Consider the following 17,910-nt stretch of genomic DNA (forward strand, 5'->3'; position numbering starts at 1 on the left):
AATCCAGTCAATCGCGCACACACACTAGCTGAATATGCAGAGCTAGCGCGCAAATATTAACTATTAAGCTAGCTAGTACCTATTCCATTTATGTGGCCTCGTCAAAGATGGAATCTTTGCTATCGTCAATTTATTCCAAGATCAGCATGCAGATGATGTAAGTTAGTGCTTCAAAGTCCCTGTGATAAGGTTAGCGATAAACTGGAGTCCAAACTGAACAGAACTACACTCTCTTCTACCATTGTCTTAAATATATTTAATGGTCTCGTTGCAAAAGCTAAATTGTCGCAAGGGAACTTTTATTTATTTATTTTATTTCACCTTTATTTAACCCGGGTAGCAAAGATTATAGCAAACACCACTGAAACGGAATTGGTGCTCGCTAGCTTTGCAAATTCAGCTATTGTTGGAAGCCAGCCAATATGAAACAAACTATTAAAATTACAAAAGGTTGCAGCATATGTTGTGTAAATGGTGAACTCATACAGCTGTCAACTCTTGTCATTTTAATCCGTTTCACATTTGCTAGCTACCTTTTAGATCGAATCCCAAATAGAATGCTAAAAGATAAGATGATAGAAGCCCATCTCCTACTGTAAATAACCTACACACTGTGTGTGTGTGTGTAGCCAGCCAGCCAGGTAGAAAAATGGCAGAAAAATAAAAGACGGACATCAGAGTATTTTTCAGTACACCAAAACGCAAAGTAAGAACCCTAGTAGCCTAATATCTCAAAGACTAGTTGATAAAATGTTCATAAGAAAGAAATGAAATTCTAATGGAAATGTTTCACAATGATGTCATTAGGCAGAGCAGGCAACAGATGGCACACAGACAGCAGAGTTGGGGACAGATATGCAGGGACAGACTGGCAGAGACAGGGAGTCTCAGGTAAGTTTGTTGAGTCTTTGTTTGGCAACATTATGAAAGGTTCTCAATTTTTTTTACTTGTAAAATAGGAACATAATTGGAAAATGCCATGGATACCCCCACTCTCAACTTAAACTGGTGACTGAACTAAGATTTGTTAAAGGCAATGGTATTGCTGTTGTGATTAGTTGTGTAGTTTTGGGTACCGGTAGTTAGGAGTACGGCAAACAGCTTATTTCTTTGGTTCCTCAATATACATTTACCATATTACAATGTAGGCTATGTGTTACAGCACTACTTTTGGTGTCCCCCTCAGGAATTGCTCTTGAGAAAATTTCATGTAATTGTCCCCTCCAAAGTTGATATCAGATTTTCGCCCCTGTTTTGTACCCGTGCTTTGTGGCAGCCGGTACTTTGTATTTAGTTGTTGTACTTTGTGCTGCCTCACTTGCTCTTTGGTCATTTGTTTATTGTGACGCAGTTGCGTTCTGTTCCAAATATTGCCTCAGTAAAATGCTTTGTCCACTCATCTCTGCTCTCCTGCACCTGACTTCCATGCACCAGCTACACCAGCCGCATGACAAGAGGGTGTTTGGGAGAAACCCGAGATTGTTCTTCTTGGAAAGTCATGCTAAGCTGAAGTCTTGGGTGTGTCTGTCGATGGAGTGATCGTTGATTGGGAGAGTATGTATGTGTGTGTGTGTTTGCGTGACGCGAGTGTACAGTGCATTTGGTAAGTATTCAGACCCCTCTACGTAACATTGCAAAAATCAGAAACTTTCTGTCCAAAAATGATGCAGAAAAATGAGTCCATGCTTTTGTTACTTCTAGGTTGGACTACTGCAATACTCTACTTTCCGGCTACCCGGATAAAGCACTAAATAAACTTCAGTTAGTGCTAAATACGGCTGCTAGAATCCTGACTAGAACCAAAAAAATTGATCATATTACTCCAGTGCTAGCCTCCCTACACTGGCTTCCAGTTAAGGCAAGGGCTGATTTCAAGGTTTTACTGCTACCCTACAAAGCATTACATGGGCTTGCTCCTACCTATCTTTCTGATTTGGTCCTGCCGTACATACCTACATGTACGCTACGGTCACAAGACGCAAGCCTCCTAATTGTCCCTAGAATTTCTAAGCAAACAGCTGGAGGCAGGGCTTTCTCCTATAGAGCTCCATTTTTATGGAATGGTCTGCCTACCCATGTGAGAGACGCAGACTCGGTCTCAACCTTTAAGTCTTTACTGAAGACTCATCTCTTCAGTAGGTCCTATGATTGAGTGTAGTCTGGCCCAGGAGTGTGAAGGTGAATGGAAAGGCTCTGGAGCAATGAACCGCCCTTGCTGTCTCTGCCTGGCCGGTTCCCCTCTCTCCACTGGGATTCTCTACCTCTAACCCTATTACAGGGGCTGAGTCACTGGCTTATTGGTGTTCTTCCATGCCGTCCCTACGAGGGGTGCGTCACTTGAGTGGGTTGAGTCACTATACGTGGTCTTCCTGTCTGGGTTGGCGCCCCCCCTTGGGTTGTGCCGTGGCGGAGATCTTTGTGGGCTATACTCGGCCGTGTCGCAGGATGGTAAGTTGGTGGTTGAAGATATCCCTCTAGTGGTGTGGGGGCTGTGCTTTGGCAAAGTGGGTGGGGTTATATCCTTCCTGTTTGGCCCTGTCCGGGGGTATCATTGGATGGGGCCACAGTGTCTCCTGACCCCTCCTGTCTCAGCCTGCAGTATTTATGCTGCAGTAGTTTATGTGTCGGGGGGCTAGGGTCAGTCTGTTATATCTGGAGTATTTCTCCTGTCTTATCCGGTGTCCTGTGTGAATTTAAGTATGCTCTCTCTAATTCTCTTTCTTTCTTTCTTTCTTTCTTTCTTTCTTCTTTCTTTCTTTCTTTCTTTCTTTCTTTCTTTCTTTCTTTCTTTCTCTCTCTCGGAGGACCTGAGCCCTAGGACCATGCCTCAGGACTACCTGGCATGATGACTCCTTGCTGTCCCCAGTCCACCTGGCCGTGCTGCTGCTCCAGTTTCAACTGTTCTGCCTGCGGCTATGAAACCCTGACCTGTTCACCGGACGTGCTACCTGTCCCAGACCTGCTGTTTTCAACTCTCTAGAGACAGCAGGAGCGGCAGAGATACTCTCAATGATCAGCTATGAAAAGCCAACTGACATTTACTCTTGAGGTGCTGACTTGTTGCACCCTCGACAACTACTGTGATTATTATTATTTGACCATGCTGGTCATTTATGAACATTTGAACATCTTGGCCATGTTCTGTTATAATCTCCACCCGGCACAGCCAGAAGAGGACTGGCCACCCCTCATAGCCTCATAGCCTGGTTCCTCTCTAGGTTTCTTCCTAGGTTTTGGCCTTTCTAGGGAGTTTTTCCTAGCCACCGTGCTTCTACACCTGCATTGCTTGCTGTTTGGGGTTTTAGGCTGGGTTTCTGTACAGCACTTTGAGATATCAGCTGATGTAAGAAGGGCTATATAAATACATTTGATTTGATTTGACTTTTTCCACATTTTGTTACATTACAGCCTTATTCTAAAATGGATTAAATGTTTTTTTCCCTCATCAATCTACACACAATACCCCATAATGACAAAGCAAAAGAAGGTTTTTAGAAATGTTTGCAAATATGTTAAACATAAAAAAACGGAAGTAAAACATTTACATAAGTAAGCACCTTTGGCAGCAATTACAGCCTTGAGTCTTCTTGGGTATGATGCTACAAGCTTGGCACACCTGTATTTGAGGAGTTTCTCCCATTCTTCTCTGCAGATCCTCTCAAGCTCTGTCAGGTTGGATGGGGAGCACAGCTATTTTCAGGTCTCTCCAGAGATGTTCGATCAGGTTCAAGTCCGGGCTCTGGCTGGGCCACTCAAGGACATTCAGAGACTTGTCCCGAAGCCACTCCTGCATGTACTTGGCTGTGTGCTTAGGGTTGTTGTCCTGTTGGAAGGTGAACCTTTGACCCAGTCTGAGGTCCTGAGTGCTCTGGAGCAGGTTTTCAGCAAGGATCTGCAAGGATCTCTCTGTACTTTGCTCCGTTCATCTTTCCCTCGATCCTGACCAGTCTCCCAGTCCCTACCGCTGCATAACATCCCCACAGCATGATGCTGCCACCACCATGCTTCACCATAGGGATGGTGCCAGGTTACCTCCAGACGTGACGCTTGTCATTCAGGCAAGAGTTCAATCTTGGTTTCATCAGACCAGAGAATCTTGTTTCTCATGGTCTGAGAGTCTTTTAGGTGCCTTTTGGCAAACTCCAAGTGGGCTGTCATGTGCCTTTTACTGAGGAGTGGCTTCCGTCTGGCCACTCTACCATAAAGGCCTGATTGGTGGAGTGCTGCAGAGATGGTTGTCCTTCTGGAAGGTTCTTCCATCTTCACAGAGGAACTCTGGAGCTGTCAGAGTGACCATCGGGTTCATGGTCACCTCCCTGACCAAGGCCCTTCTTCCCCAATTGCGCAGTTTGGCCGGGCGACCAGCTCTACAAAGAGTGGTTCCAAAATTCTGGATGCCGATTAAGGCAGCCCTCCGCACCACTCTGATTCAGAGGGGTTGGGTTAAATGCGGAAAATACATTTCAGTTGAATGCATTGTTGTACAACTGACTAGGTATCCCCCTTTCCCTTATTTAAATAAAGTGTTTCTGTTTTTTATTTTAAATACATTTGCTAACATTTCAAAAAACTTTGTCATTATGGGGCATTGTGTGTATATTCATGAGGTAAACATTTTATTTAATCAATTTTAGAGTAAGGCTGTAACATAACAAAATGTGGAAAAAGTCAAAGGGTCTGAATACTTTCCAAATGCACTGTATGCATGTGTGTGTATAGGTGCCTGTGTGTGTTTTTGTGACTGCGTGTGCGTGTATGTGACAGAAACTCACACGTATTACTTTCATCACTGAGACGGCAATGAGAAGAGAACAGTGTAACCATGATGACAGGCAGCTTCAGGAACTTCCCTCGATGAGGAGCCAGGTGAATGGCAAACAGTCAGACACTCCACATGGGCGCCAAGGGCAACCAGCACTACAGCTTTTTTATTCACTATGACAGCATTGTTAAATTCAGGTATATTTTGACATGTGAGGGGTTAGATGTGTATTTGATGGAGATGGATAATTAGGAGATTGGTGGCACACTGCTTTCTTGGCTTGTTGTAAAAATGCACTTTCACCAGCAGAGGGCAGGGACCTGCAAGAATCACAGGGTGGCTACCCTTCAGGAGGCACACACCCACTGCTTGCCGGTTCTCCCTGAGTGCCACTTCAGAGAGAACACATGTTGCTCTTTAGTTGAAAGTGCAGTTCTTTAGAATGCTCAAGTATTGTGCTAATCAGACAGATCAGTAGCCTTTTTCACCCATGCTACACTACAGCCCATCTGACAGAGTGCCTGCGTCCCAATAGTCAACAGCGGCACCCTGACCTTGTGTCCTATCCTTCGTCTTCTGCATTGATCTGAATGAAACGGCTGGATAGGTGGAAGCAAAATCATCTAATATGATTTCTGCCATTATATTTGGTGTTTTCAGATTGATGCAGTTGTGGAGGATCAAGATCTCCAGTGTGGTGGAGTTTCTTTTTAGGCCGAGGCTACGAATACAGAGTTTCTGCTCCAGTCCCTCCCCTTCTGGAAACTTCTCTCTCAAATCTAAGAATCCAAATCCCATACTGTGCATGTGTTATTCACACACAGTCATGTTTCTCTCTTTGCTCGCCCTCTTCTGAACCCTCAACCAATTAGATCGATATGATGATGTAGCCTATGTCTCTGCCTCATATTTCTGAACATACGTTCCAAAAATATACAGTGAGTTCCAAAAGTATTGGGACAGTGACACTTTTTTGTTGTAGTTTTGTATTGTAAATAATACAATGAGAGCAGACTGACAGCTTTCATTTGAGGGTTTTCATCCGTATCAGGTGTACCGTTTAGAAATTACAGCACTTTTTGTACATAGTCCCCCCATTTTAGGGGACCAAAAGTATCGGGCCAAATTCACTCATGTGTATTAAAGTAGTCAAAAGTGTAGTATTTGGACCCATATTCCTAGCACGCAATGATTACATCAAGCTTGTGACTCTAGAAACTTGTTGGATGCATTGAATAATGAGTGAAAAAGTTAGACACAAATATCATACCCCAAAGACATGCTAACCTCTCACTATTACAATAACTGAAGGTTTTTGGGGGGGATATGCTATTTGTGCATCTGTAACTTTCTCACTCATCATTATTCACAATTTATTCAGGACTATCCTCAATCATGGTAACATTCAAATTAATGTAGATGTGTTTAGAAACATTTACAATAAAGTGACTCCAAAATGGCACAATACATTATTTATTTCTGTTGGGAACAAAATAATCTGAAACACATCCAAGACAAACAGCAAATGCATCCAACCAGTTTGTAGAGTCACAAGCTTGATGTAATCATTGAGTGCTAGGAATATGGGACCAAATACTACTACACTTGACTACTTTAATACACATAGAAGTGAATTAGTCCCAATACTTTTGGTCCCCTAAAATGGGGGGACTATGTACAAAAAGTGCTGTAATTTCTAAACGTTTACCTGATATGGATGAAAATACACTCAAACTAAAGCTGACGGTCTGCACTTTAACCTCACTGTCATTGTATCATTTCAAATCCAAAGTGCTGGAGTACAGAACCAAAACAACCAAAAAGCGTCACTGTCCCAATACTTTTGCAGCTCACTGTATAAGAAGTCCACATACAAACGTATTGTCTGTTGAAAAGGATATTGCCGTAGCACAAGCAAGACGTAGTCTAAACATTACATTGGGGCAAAAACAATTAGCGTTATGTGTGATGTAATATTTGTAGTTATGTTGCCATATAGTTAGCACTCTGCCTCAAGTTTAGCCAATGTTTGCAAAGATGCTAAACAATGTTTTAAACATTAACTCGCTATTGACTGCCTGTCTGTGACTTACTTGTACGATATGCTGTGTAGGCTACATATAACTTGCCTATCTGCATGTAACTCCCCTCCTGAATAAAATACGAAATTGCTAAACAACCTGTTTGTGTTGTGCTTATTTTTGCAATAGCCTACTGTTACAACAGATCTACGTTTCTTCGAACCATCTCGTGAACAAGCGGAAGCAGAGTTATGGAGTGATTGAGCAGCAGCTGACAGGTAGGCTAGTGGATCCTGCATGCGAGGAAATCTCCGTATTTCTTGCAACATCAAGACAGAAAATTCGGAACCGCCAATCCATTCTATTTAATACAGTCTATCTCAGACTTCCAAATATTTTTTTATTTTTTATTATTGGATTTCAGAAAACATTCACACAAACAATACAAGACGATAACCAATGATTACCTGGATGGTAGATGCTGTGTCATGGCCAATGAGAGGTTTTGAAGCCACCGGTCGCCATATTGGCACTCCCCAGAAGGAGCAGTCCTCCATAGGAATGAAAAGAATTCAACAGTATGTCAATAAAAGGACAAATTTGCATGTATTTAAATACATAAAAAATTGTAGTGGGCGAAGTATCATTAGCACTCTCAAATGTGTTTTTTAAGGAATATGTTTTATATATATAAAATAATGTTAAGTTCCCTTAATATAATTTAAATGTATGCATTAAGGTGTCTGTTATAAAACATACTTGTCAAAAACGAATGTAGACATTAATAAATGCGTTTCAAAATCTTTTTTTTACAACGGAGGGAGTACCAAAATGGCTGTGTGGTGATCCCATTGGGGGCCCGAGTTAAAATGTTTGGGAACCCCTGACAGACAATTAATGACAATAAATGATTATTTAGGCTACTATACTATGCTTCTTTCTTATAATCTCTAAATTATGGCTTTACTTTTTTTATACATGGGTGTCGCAATTAGATCATTCAATTTGTTGTAATACATATCAATTTAACAATTTTTCCTTCAATTGACATATACATTTCTTGCAATGCATTTATCAAAATTGGCAGGGATTTTGTGGTCTCTAAACGTGTGTTACTCAAACACACGAACGCATTGAGCAAACGTTGATCACGATCATATTTCCAATCGATATTGTTCAAGTAGCTTGAGTCATTTGCGGTCATGTCTCGATAATGGAAAAATAGATGGCACCACTGCTTCTTAGATGACTCTAGTGTCATGGACATAAGATATTCTCATGGCCATAGATGAAACACTGCTACTTAGAGAATGTAGTGGCAAAATACAAATGTTTATCCATATTTCAGCTAACAGCATCCATAGTGGATCCATTACAAGGAATAAACAACGGGGTAAGGGCACGCCCAGAGATCCATTCACACCCATTCAGTTGGGTGGCTGACGCGCGCTTGGGAACCTTTGTCACTCACTCACGTCGCTGTGTTTTCAGGGATTGTGGTGATTGAGAGAGATAGCCACTCTTGTTACTTAATGTTCCTCGCCCGTTCCAACTATGATCTGAGTGCCTCGGTTTTTGGAGACTTATGTGCGTGTCAGATGGTGGTGGTAGGGCGGAGATGTTACGAATGAGAAACCGAAAATTCGAGGAAATATACGGATACGTCAATATGGCGACAGCTGCCGCCTCCCCTGCTGGTTTTGAATCCACGACAATTAAGGTATGGCTACTAGCCTCACCTTCTCTTTCAGATTATACCTGTTGCCTGTGCTTATTGTTCGTGATAAGGCTACATAATGTATTTAAAAGCAAACCACTGCACTTGTCTAGACGGATTTATTAGCCATCAATCAATTCCTAACTTGTTTCACACCTTCATGTGTTTGGCTATGCGTTTCATGATGACAACATACCTGTGTCTATGTTAGCAGCTTACCATTTGGTTTCTGTCTGTCGTTTGGTGTATGAGCCCCAAATTGGTGTTTTCTGTGTTGATTCGCGTTTCAGCACCATGGACAGCAGACGCGTTCAGAGAAAATGAGGCTACGCAGCAATAAGTACTAATATGAACGGTTACTACTATTCATATGTCACATTTAATGTATTGATATAATAACAGTATGTATTGCTTTAATGTATGTCTTGAGTACATACTTGTGTGTTGATAACAGCCTACATAAAGTCTCGAGGGATTCGTGTGACGTTGAACAGATCTGACAACATTCTTGCTGTGATATTGATCACAGGCCGAGTATGATATTCCCAAAGCGTCTTTATCCCAATCACAGACAGACATCATAATATCAAAACAACCTTTTTAAATGTGGAGGTCGACATTTTAAACATTCTTAGAATGAATGGCGTCCACCCAAGACTACCTTTTGATTTTAAATGGCTTCGGAAATGTAATGTCCATTCAAAACCCCTTAACATACCAGACAGTATAGCTACAGATGTATGCTAGAACTGGAGATACCATTTCATTCATCTTCAGAGTATAGAAATAATCAGTGTCTGCGGTGTTGTTAGACTCCAGGCAAAACGCGCCTTCAGAGACCGGCTCAGTTGGGGGACTGTGTACTAGCATAGGGTCTAGCAAACCTTTCATAGGGCTCTTAGGTGACGTGCTGTCAACTAACTCACACATCGGAGCAGTGGATCCCCAGGCTGTCTTTAGGACACAAGCTGATGTGTTTATGAAGCTCCCTATGGGAAAAGCTAGCCAGCACACAGTGACACAGATATTGTCTACAGTACAAAGAACCGTAGGATATATGAGGTTACTGTAATTCCTCATTTATACGCCTATTCCATGCCGTGGATTAGAACAAAGGTGATTTCGAGTCACACTTTATTTAGATAGTCCTGACAGTCCATCTGTAGATGCTAGAACGATGGTCAAACTCTCTGTTGATAAGCAACTGGTTGCTAAGGTTACAGTTAGGGTTAGGTTTAGAATAAGGGTTATAGGGTACGGGTTAGTGCTAGGATAAGGGTAACGGTTAAGTTTAGGGTTAGGATAAGGGTTAGGGTTAGTAGATAGTTACTTAAATTGTTATTTATAGTCTGTAGAAACACCAATCAACTCTGAAAACACCTGCTTCGATGTCAGTTGCTCGCACGGCAATCAGAAACCAAATGGCGTTAACCTGATGAATGCGAATGAGATCCCTCCTCGGCTGGCCTCGGAGCCCCATGGAAGTGTATGCTGGGTGCTGTGACACTGTGTTGGATGTGCCATGTGTCAGTAGTCGCCTCATATGTCAGACAGTATAGGGTTGCTAGGCGACAGAACTGCAGCTCCTCCATTGTTTCCGAAATATTAAATGGTAAAGACTGACCACAGTGCCAAAGATGTGATGAGAGAGGAGCCGGTGGGGGAACACAGTCCTATTCCCTGCCCCCTGACCCCTGACAGGAAGGCCCCACTGCCCTCACTGGCCTCTGAATATGTGTTGTCTTAAAGGTACAGGCTTTGTTCTAAGGCCCCACTTGGGTTTTAGGGGAGTGCTTGTTTGTATTTCTCCCTGGGCCTCTGGAGGAAACAGGGTAGGCCTTTGGAGAGAGGGGGAAAAAAAGATAAATGGGGGAGAGGACGGTGTGTGTGGGCGTTGATTGATGTTGATTGAGAATCAGGCCATGGTGAGAGAGAAAATGAGTGTTTATTTCCATCACAGATGTATCCACAATGAGTGTGATCTATCCACAGCAGTTGGCTGTTTTTAAATCAACCACAGTGGCAGTGACAACCCTGGGGACATTTTTAATTAGTTATTTATTTATTTCACCTTTATTTAACCAGGTAGGCAAGTTGAGAACAAGTTCTCATTTACAATTGCGACCTGGCCAAGATAAAGCAAAGCCGTTTGACACATACAACAACACAGAGTTACACATGGAGTAAAACAATCATACAGTCAGTAATATAGTAGAAAAATAAGTCTATATACAAAGTGAGCAAATGAGGTGAGATAAGGGAGGTAAAGGCAAAAAAGGCCATGGTGGTGAAGTAAATACAATATAGCAAGTAAAACACTGGAATGGTAGATTTGCAGTGGAAGAAAGTGCAAAGTAGAAATAGAAATAATGGGGTGCAAAGGAGCAAAATAAATAAATAAATACAGTAGGGGAAGAGGTAGTTGTTTGGGCTAAATTATAGATGGGCTATGTACAGGTGCAGTAATCTGTGAGCTTCTCTGACAGCTGGTGCTTAAAGCTAGTGAGGGAGATAAGTGTTTCCAGTTTTAGAGATTTTTGTAGTTCGTTCCAGTCATTGGCAGCAGAGAACTGGAAGGAGAGGCGGCCGAAGGAGGAATTGGCTTTGGGGGTGACCAGAGAGATATACCTGCTGGAGCGCGTGCTACAAGTGGGTGCTGCTATGGTGACCAGCGAACTGAGATAAGGGGGAACTTTACCTAGCAGGGTCTTGTAGATGACCTGGAGCCAGTGGGTTTGGGGACGAGTATGAAGCGAGGGCCAGCCAACGAGAGCGTACAGGTCGCAGTGGTGAGTAGTATATGGGGCTTTGGTGACAAAACGGATGGCACTGTGATAGACTGCATCCAATTTATTGAGTAGGGTATTAGAGGCTATTTTGTAAATGACATCACCGAAGTCGAGGATCGGTAGGATGGTCAGATTTACGAGGGTATGTTTGGCAGCATGAGTGAAAGATGCTTTGTTGCAAAATAGGAAGCCAATTCTAGATTTAACTTTGGATTGGAGATGTTTGATGTGAGTCTGGAAGGAGAGTTTACAGTCTAACCAGACACTTAGGTATTTGTAGTTGTCCACATATTCGTCGAACCGTCCGGAGGAGCGGACGGGCGGCGGTGCGGCGCGCGGGGAGCAGCTAGCTGATGGCGTGGGGCCCGGGGGGGAGGCGGCCGCGGAGGGGCCAGGTCCGGGGCCGGCGAGGGCGCGCGGGGTGGATCAGAGACTCACCAGCAGCAAGAGCGACATCATTGATGTATACAGAGAAAAGAGTCGGCCCAAAAATTGAACCCTATGGCACCCCCATAGAGACTGCCAGAGGCCCGGACAACAGGCCCTCCGATTTGACACACTGAACTCTATAAGAAAAGTAGTTGGTGAACCAGGCGAGGCAATCATTTGAGAAATCAAGACTATTGAGTCTGCCGATGAGGATGTGGTGATTGACAGAGTCGAAAGCCTTGGCCAGGTCAATGATTACAGCTGCACAGTATTGTTTCTTATCGATGGCGGTTAAGATATCGTTTAGGACCTTGAGTGTGACATATTGAAATTCACCTACATAGAATTACATTTGAATAAGCTTAAAAAAAATCTCTGTGGTCACCGACATCTCAATTAACTTGGTGACCACTTCCCTTCTCAGCAAAGAAAGAGTGTGTATTGTTTCATACAAATAAAAGGGGTATTTCAATTTTGTATTCGGCTGAAACAGGCCTCTGATGTCCAGTTTGGTTGGCCTCGGCCAAGGCTGTCTGTGTCCCTCTGCATCAGTTTAGGTCCCTCTTCGGCTGTCACCAGCCTCAGCCCTCTCGCCTCTCCCTCATCCCCACCTATGACCCCCTGGGCGTCTCGAAAGAAAGACTACCCAAAGTTCAGTGCGGGCAGAGGAACCGTGCAAACCCTCTCTAATGTCTCCCCTCCTTTTTGCTGTGCGTGTGTGTGTGCGTGTGTGTGTGTGTGTGGTGTGTGTGTGTGTGTGTGTGTGTGTGTGTGTGTGTGTGTGTGTGTGTGTGTGTGTGTGTGTGGTTGACAGTCATCCAGGGTTTCACTCTCAACAGTAGATATATCTACATGTATGAGCTGTGTGCACATTACCCTGTAATGCGCTTACCACGTTGATGTCTTTAAGAGGAAAGATTCTAGGATTAAGGATGCTACACTAAGTCTCTTTGATCGTCCATCAGAGAGAGAAATAAACCAGGTCTCTGTGTATGATGACGTAATGGTATATCTGAACATGGTGCTGCAGTACAGTAAGTTACAGTAGAAGTCATGGGAAATTAAGATTATATTGCCATTCATGCTGTTTCAGTTCTACGTAGGGGGAGGGGAGAGTATTTGTCTAAACATACAGTAGAGTACTGGATGTATCCCAGGCCACTTGTCATGCACAACATGTGCTGTAGGCTAAATGTTGTAGCTGGGTCTTCCTGATCTCCCTCCCTCTCTCCCCAGCCCCCTGTCCTGGCGGAGCCCCAAGCTTCCCTGTGAAGGAGCACCATGACAAGATGGCACAGCTGCTTGTACCGCCCGGACCTGACAGCTTCTGCCGCTTCTGTCCCGACTCGCTTGCCGCCATCGAAAGGCGCATCGCCGAGGAGGAGGCCCGGAAACCCCGCGTTGACCGTAGCGACAGCAATGACGACAATGAGCCCAAGCCCAACAGCGACCTGGAGGCAGGGAAGTCCCTCCCCTTCATCTACGGGGACGTCCCCCAAGGCTTTGTCTCCACCCCTCTGGAGGACCTGGACCCCTTCTATTCCAATCAGAAGGTACTGGACACACCCACACCTAGCCTAAATTCCAGATCTGTTTGTGCTGTCTTGCCAACTCCTATTTCATGGTTTATGGGACTCAGGCTAAACCCCACCCACAACCTTTAAGGTTTGGTCTATTTTTCAATCCAAAAGTATTATGATACATTCACAAGACATTGCAAGACTCATTGGCAATCACGTTAGCCCCTAATGGCCAATAGTGACACATAGGAGTTCACAGAATGTTCTGCATTTTAAACAAAGCTAGCATACTGTGCTCCAAAGCAGCAACATGGTGCCATGTCCTCATGCTGCCTTCATGTGCCATGTTGTGTCATTTATGTATTAACTGGTGCACTCAGTGATGCATCTTCAAAGAATAACAAAAACAGGCCAAATTACATTTGAGACACTGTTTCTGAGCACTCAGTTCATGTCAACACACTCTAGGGTCCTCCTCAGATGTTGCTAAGGCTAACTAGCAGCCAACACTCTAGGATCCTCCTCAAATGGTGCCAAGGCTAACTAGCAGCCAACACTCTAGGATCCTCCTCAGATGGTGCCAAGGCTAACTAGCAGCCAACACTCTAGGATCCTCCTCAGATGGTGCCAAGGCTAACTAGCAGCCAACACTCTAGGATCCTCCTCAAATGGTGCCAAGGCTAACTAGCAGCCAACACTCTAGGATCCTCCTCAGATGGTGCCAAGGCTAACTAGCAGCCAACACTCTAGGATCCTCCTCAGATGGTGCCAAGGCTAACTAGCAGACACACTCTAGGATCCTCCTCAGATGGTGCCAAGGCTAACTAGCAGCCAACACTCTAGGATCCTCCTCAAATGGTGCCAAGGCTAACTAGCAGCCAACACTCTAGGATCCTCCTCAGATGGTGCCAAGGCTAACTAGCAGCCAACGCACAAGTGACAGGAACTGAGCTAAACTGTGGCCCCAGCTGAGTCTTTGATGTAGTCATCCATGTAGTCATCCAGACACAATGTACACACCCACATAGACGGAAACACACAAACACACTTAGACAGAAACACACACACACAAACACACTTAGACAGAAAACACACACACACACACACACACACACACACACACACACACACACACACACACACACACACACACACACACACACACACACACACACACACACCTGTCCTCTGGGGTTTGAGCGTGCCAGACTGAAGGAACAACACCAATAGTAACAGGACCACAGTACAGCCGCAGCACACCATCAACAGTGGATGACAATGTCTTGGCCTTGCCTTGGTGCTGTGGTGGTGTGTACAGCTGGGATGGGTGTGTTTCACAGCCACAGTCACTTCTTGTAGTCTTAGTTCCATAGTCAGTCGAAGATGTTCTCTCTCTCTCTCTCTCTCTCTCTCTCTCTCTCTCTCTCTCTGTCTCTTATAGACATTTATAGTGTTGAATCACGGCAAGGCAATATTCCGTTTCAACGCCACTCCTGCCTGTTACATCCTAAGCCCCTTCAGTCCTCTACGGAGAATAGCAATTGCAGTTTTAGTACACTCATATCCTTTCACATCTATATCAAGGTTTAGTTTGATATACTTATGGCCTAGTTTGGTGTCATATAGAGCATATATGTGAGAGAAATGTGACTAAATTGTATGTTGACTTTGAAAATATGTTATGGTAGTGGATTCCCTGAGTGGTTCGTGACCATGTGACCTGACCAAGAAAAACTCTGGGTCGATATTTCTAGGCTGTATAGGGCATGGAGTTTTTCCGGGTTATTTTTAATTTTTTTATTTCACCTTTATTTAACCAGGTAGGCTAGTTGAGAACAAGTTCTCATTTACAACTGCGACCTGGCCAAGATAAAGCAAAGCAGTGCGACACAAACAACAACACAGAGTTACACATGGAATAATAAACATACAGTCAATAATACAATAGAAAAAGTATATATACAGTGTGTGCAAATGAGGTAGGATAAGGGAGGTAAGGCAACGAATAGGCCATAGTGGCTAAATAATTACAATATAGCAATTAAACACTGGAGTGATACATGTGCAGAAGATGAGTGTGCAAGTAGAGATACTGGGGTGCAAAGGAGCAAAATAAATAAAATAAATAACAGTATGGGGATGAGGTAGTTGGATGGTATATTTACAGATGGGCTATGTACAGATGCAGCGATCTATGAGCTGCTCTGACAGCTGTTGCTTAAAGCTAGTGAGGGAGATATGAGTCTCCAGCTTCAGTGATTTTTGCAGTTCGTTCTAGTCATTGGCAGCAGAGAACTGGAAGGAAAGGCGGCCGAAGGAGGAATTGGCTTTGGGGGTGACCAGTGAAATATACCTGCTGGAGCATGTCCTACGGGTGGGTGCTGCTATGGTGACCAGTGAGCTGAGATAAGGTGGGGCTTTACCTAGCAAAGACTTATTGATGACCTGGAGCCAGTGGGTCTGGCGACAAATATGAAGCGAGGGCCAGCCAACGAGAGCATACAGGTCGCAGTGGTGGGTAGTATATGGGGCTTTGGTAACAAAACGGATAGCCTATGGCCTATGGTCACGGAACACTCGGGGACTAGTCCTCATTGTTAGTTAGCCTTGATGTGACATTGCTTTTCATGTGTCTCTGAACGTGTTGGGTTCTTTCCTTGACTTGTGTCTCTGTACGATGTTCAGCATGTTGATCATGTTCACCATTCTGACCAACTGTGCTTTTATGACTCTGAGCAACCCCCCGGACTGGGCCAAGAATGTTGAGTAAGTAACTTATATTCTAGATTTAATTCCTGTAGGTTACTTATTATTGGCTGTTACACTAATTCAATTGACACCAGTTTTTATAGCTTCCTTGGTAAGACAAAGATACAATTCTGTTTCCAGTGTGAGAATGCGTAATTGCGTTTGGCCTCAAGTAATCTCAGACATTTTTACTGTGAGAAACCAAAAGAAATGAATTAGCAGGACAATTCAAACATTGGCTATGCTCTAGTATCCACCACAGGAGGTTGGTGGCACCTTAATTGGGGAGGAATGGAGAGGAATAGGTGGAATTGTATCAAATACATCAAACACAAGCTTTGATGCCATTCCATTTGCGCCGTTCCAGCCATTATTATGAGCCGTTCTCCCCTCCGCAGCCTCCACTGATATCCACACTAGCATAAGACTTACAATTGTTTTCTTGCTAGCAAAATTGGAACAGAGCCTACACTGGCACAGGAGAAATTGTGTTGTTTTGGTCTAGCCCCAGAAAACAGGTATAAGATTTTGATTGAATAGGGCTGTTGTTGTTGACTTCCATAGCAACCATCATAATGCCTTTCTGTCTTGGTTTGATCAGGTACACATTCACAGGAATTTACACATTCGAGTCTCTCATTAAAATCTTGGCGAGGGGGTTCTGTGTGGGGAAGTTCACCTTCCTCAGGGATCCATGGAACTGGTTGGACTTCATGGTAATCTCCATGGCGTAAGTATTACCACAGATGTACAGTTGAAGTCGGAAGTTTATATACACTTAGGTTAGAGTCATTAAAACTTGTTTTTCAACCACTACACAAATTTGTTGTTAACAAACTATAGTTTTGGCAAGACGGTTAGGACATTTGTTTTGTGCATGACACAAGTAATTTTTCCAACAATTGTTTACAGACAGATTATTTCACTTATAATTCACTGTATCACAATTCCAGTGGGTCAGAAGTTTACATACACTAAGTTGACTGTGGCTTAAACAGCTTGGAAAATTCCAGAAAATGATGTCATGGCTTTAGAAGCTTCTGATAGGCTAATTGACATCATTTGAGTCAATTGGAGGTGTACCTGTGGATCTATTTCAAGGCCTACCTTCCAGCTCAGTGCCTCTTTGCTTGCCATCATGGGAAAATCAAAAGAAATCAGCCAAGACCTCAGAAAACAAATTGTTGACCTCCACAAGTCTGGTTCATCCTTGGGAGCAATTTCCAAATGCCTGAAGGTACCATGTTCATCTGTACAAACAGTATTACACAAGTATAAACACCATGGGACCATGCAGCCGTCATACCGCTCAGGAAGGAGACGCGTTCTGTCTCCCAGAGATGAACGTACTTTGGTGCGAAAAGTGCAAATCAACCCCAGAACAACAGCAAAGGACCTTGTGAAGATGCTGGAGGAAACAGGTACAAAAGTATTTATATCCACAGTAAAACGAGTCCTATATTGACATAACCTGAAAGGCCGCTCAGCAAGGAAGAAGCCACTGCTCCAAAACCGCCATAAAAAAAGCCAGACTATGGTTTGCAACTGCACATGGGGACAAAGATCATACTTTTTGGAGAAATGTCCTCTGGTCTGATGAAAGAAAAATAGAGCTGTTTGGCCATAATGACCATCGTTATGTTTGGAGGAAAAAGCAACATCTCAAGACATCAGTCAGGAAGTTAAAGCTTGGTCACAAATGGGTCTTCCAAATGGATAATGACCCCAAGCATACTTCCAAAGTTGTGGCAAAATGGCTTAAGGACAACAAAATCAAGGTATAGGAGTGGCCATCACAAAGCCCTGACCTCAATCCTATAGAGAATTTGTGGGCAGAACTGAAAAAGCATGTGCAAGCAAGGAGGCCTACAAACCTGACGCAGTTACACCAGCTCTGTCAGAAGGAATGGGCATAAATTCACAC

The 17,910-nt window shown here is 43.7% G+C and overlaps 1 protein-coding gene across 1 annotated transcript in view; it reads left to right on the forward strand.

Moving 5' to 3' along the window:
• The first annotated feature begins 8,218 nt into the window (after positions 1-8,218).
• The window catches only part of LOC106574562 (sodium channel protein type 2 subunit alpha), a 44,000-nt gene continuing 34,308 nt past the window's right edge, over positions 8,219-17,910 (forward strand). The window contains exons 1-5 of the mRNA XM_014150539.3: positions 8,219-8,503; positions 12,955-13,271; positions 14,680-14,798; positions 15,915-16,004; positions 16,588-16,716. Coding sequence (XP_014006014.3) covers positions 13,008-13,271; positions 14,680-14,798; positions 15,915-16,004; positions 16,588-16,716 — 602 coding nt within the window. The 5' untranslated portion in view covers positions 8,219-8,503; positions 12,955-13,007. The remainder of the gene's footprint in view (positions 8,504-12,954; positions 13,272-14,679; positions 14,799-15,914; positions 16,005-16,587; positions 16,717-17,910) is intronic.

Source organism: Salmo salar, chromosome 16, assembly GCF_965601325.2.
Source record: "Salmo salar chromosome 16, fSalSal1, whole genome shotgun sequence".
Classification (NCBI taxonomy): domain Eukaryota; kingdom Metazoa; phylum Chordata; class Actinopteri; order Salmoniformes; family Salmonidae; genus Salmo; species Salmo salar.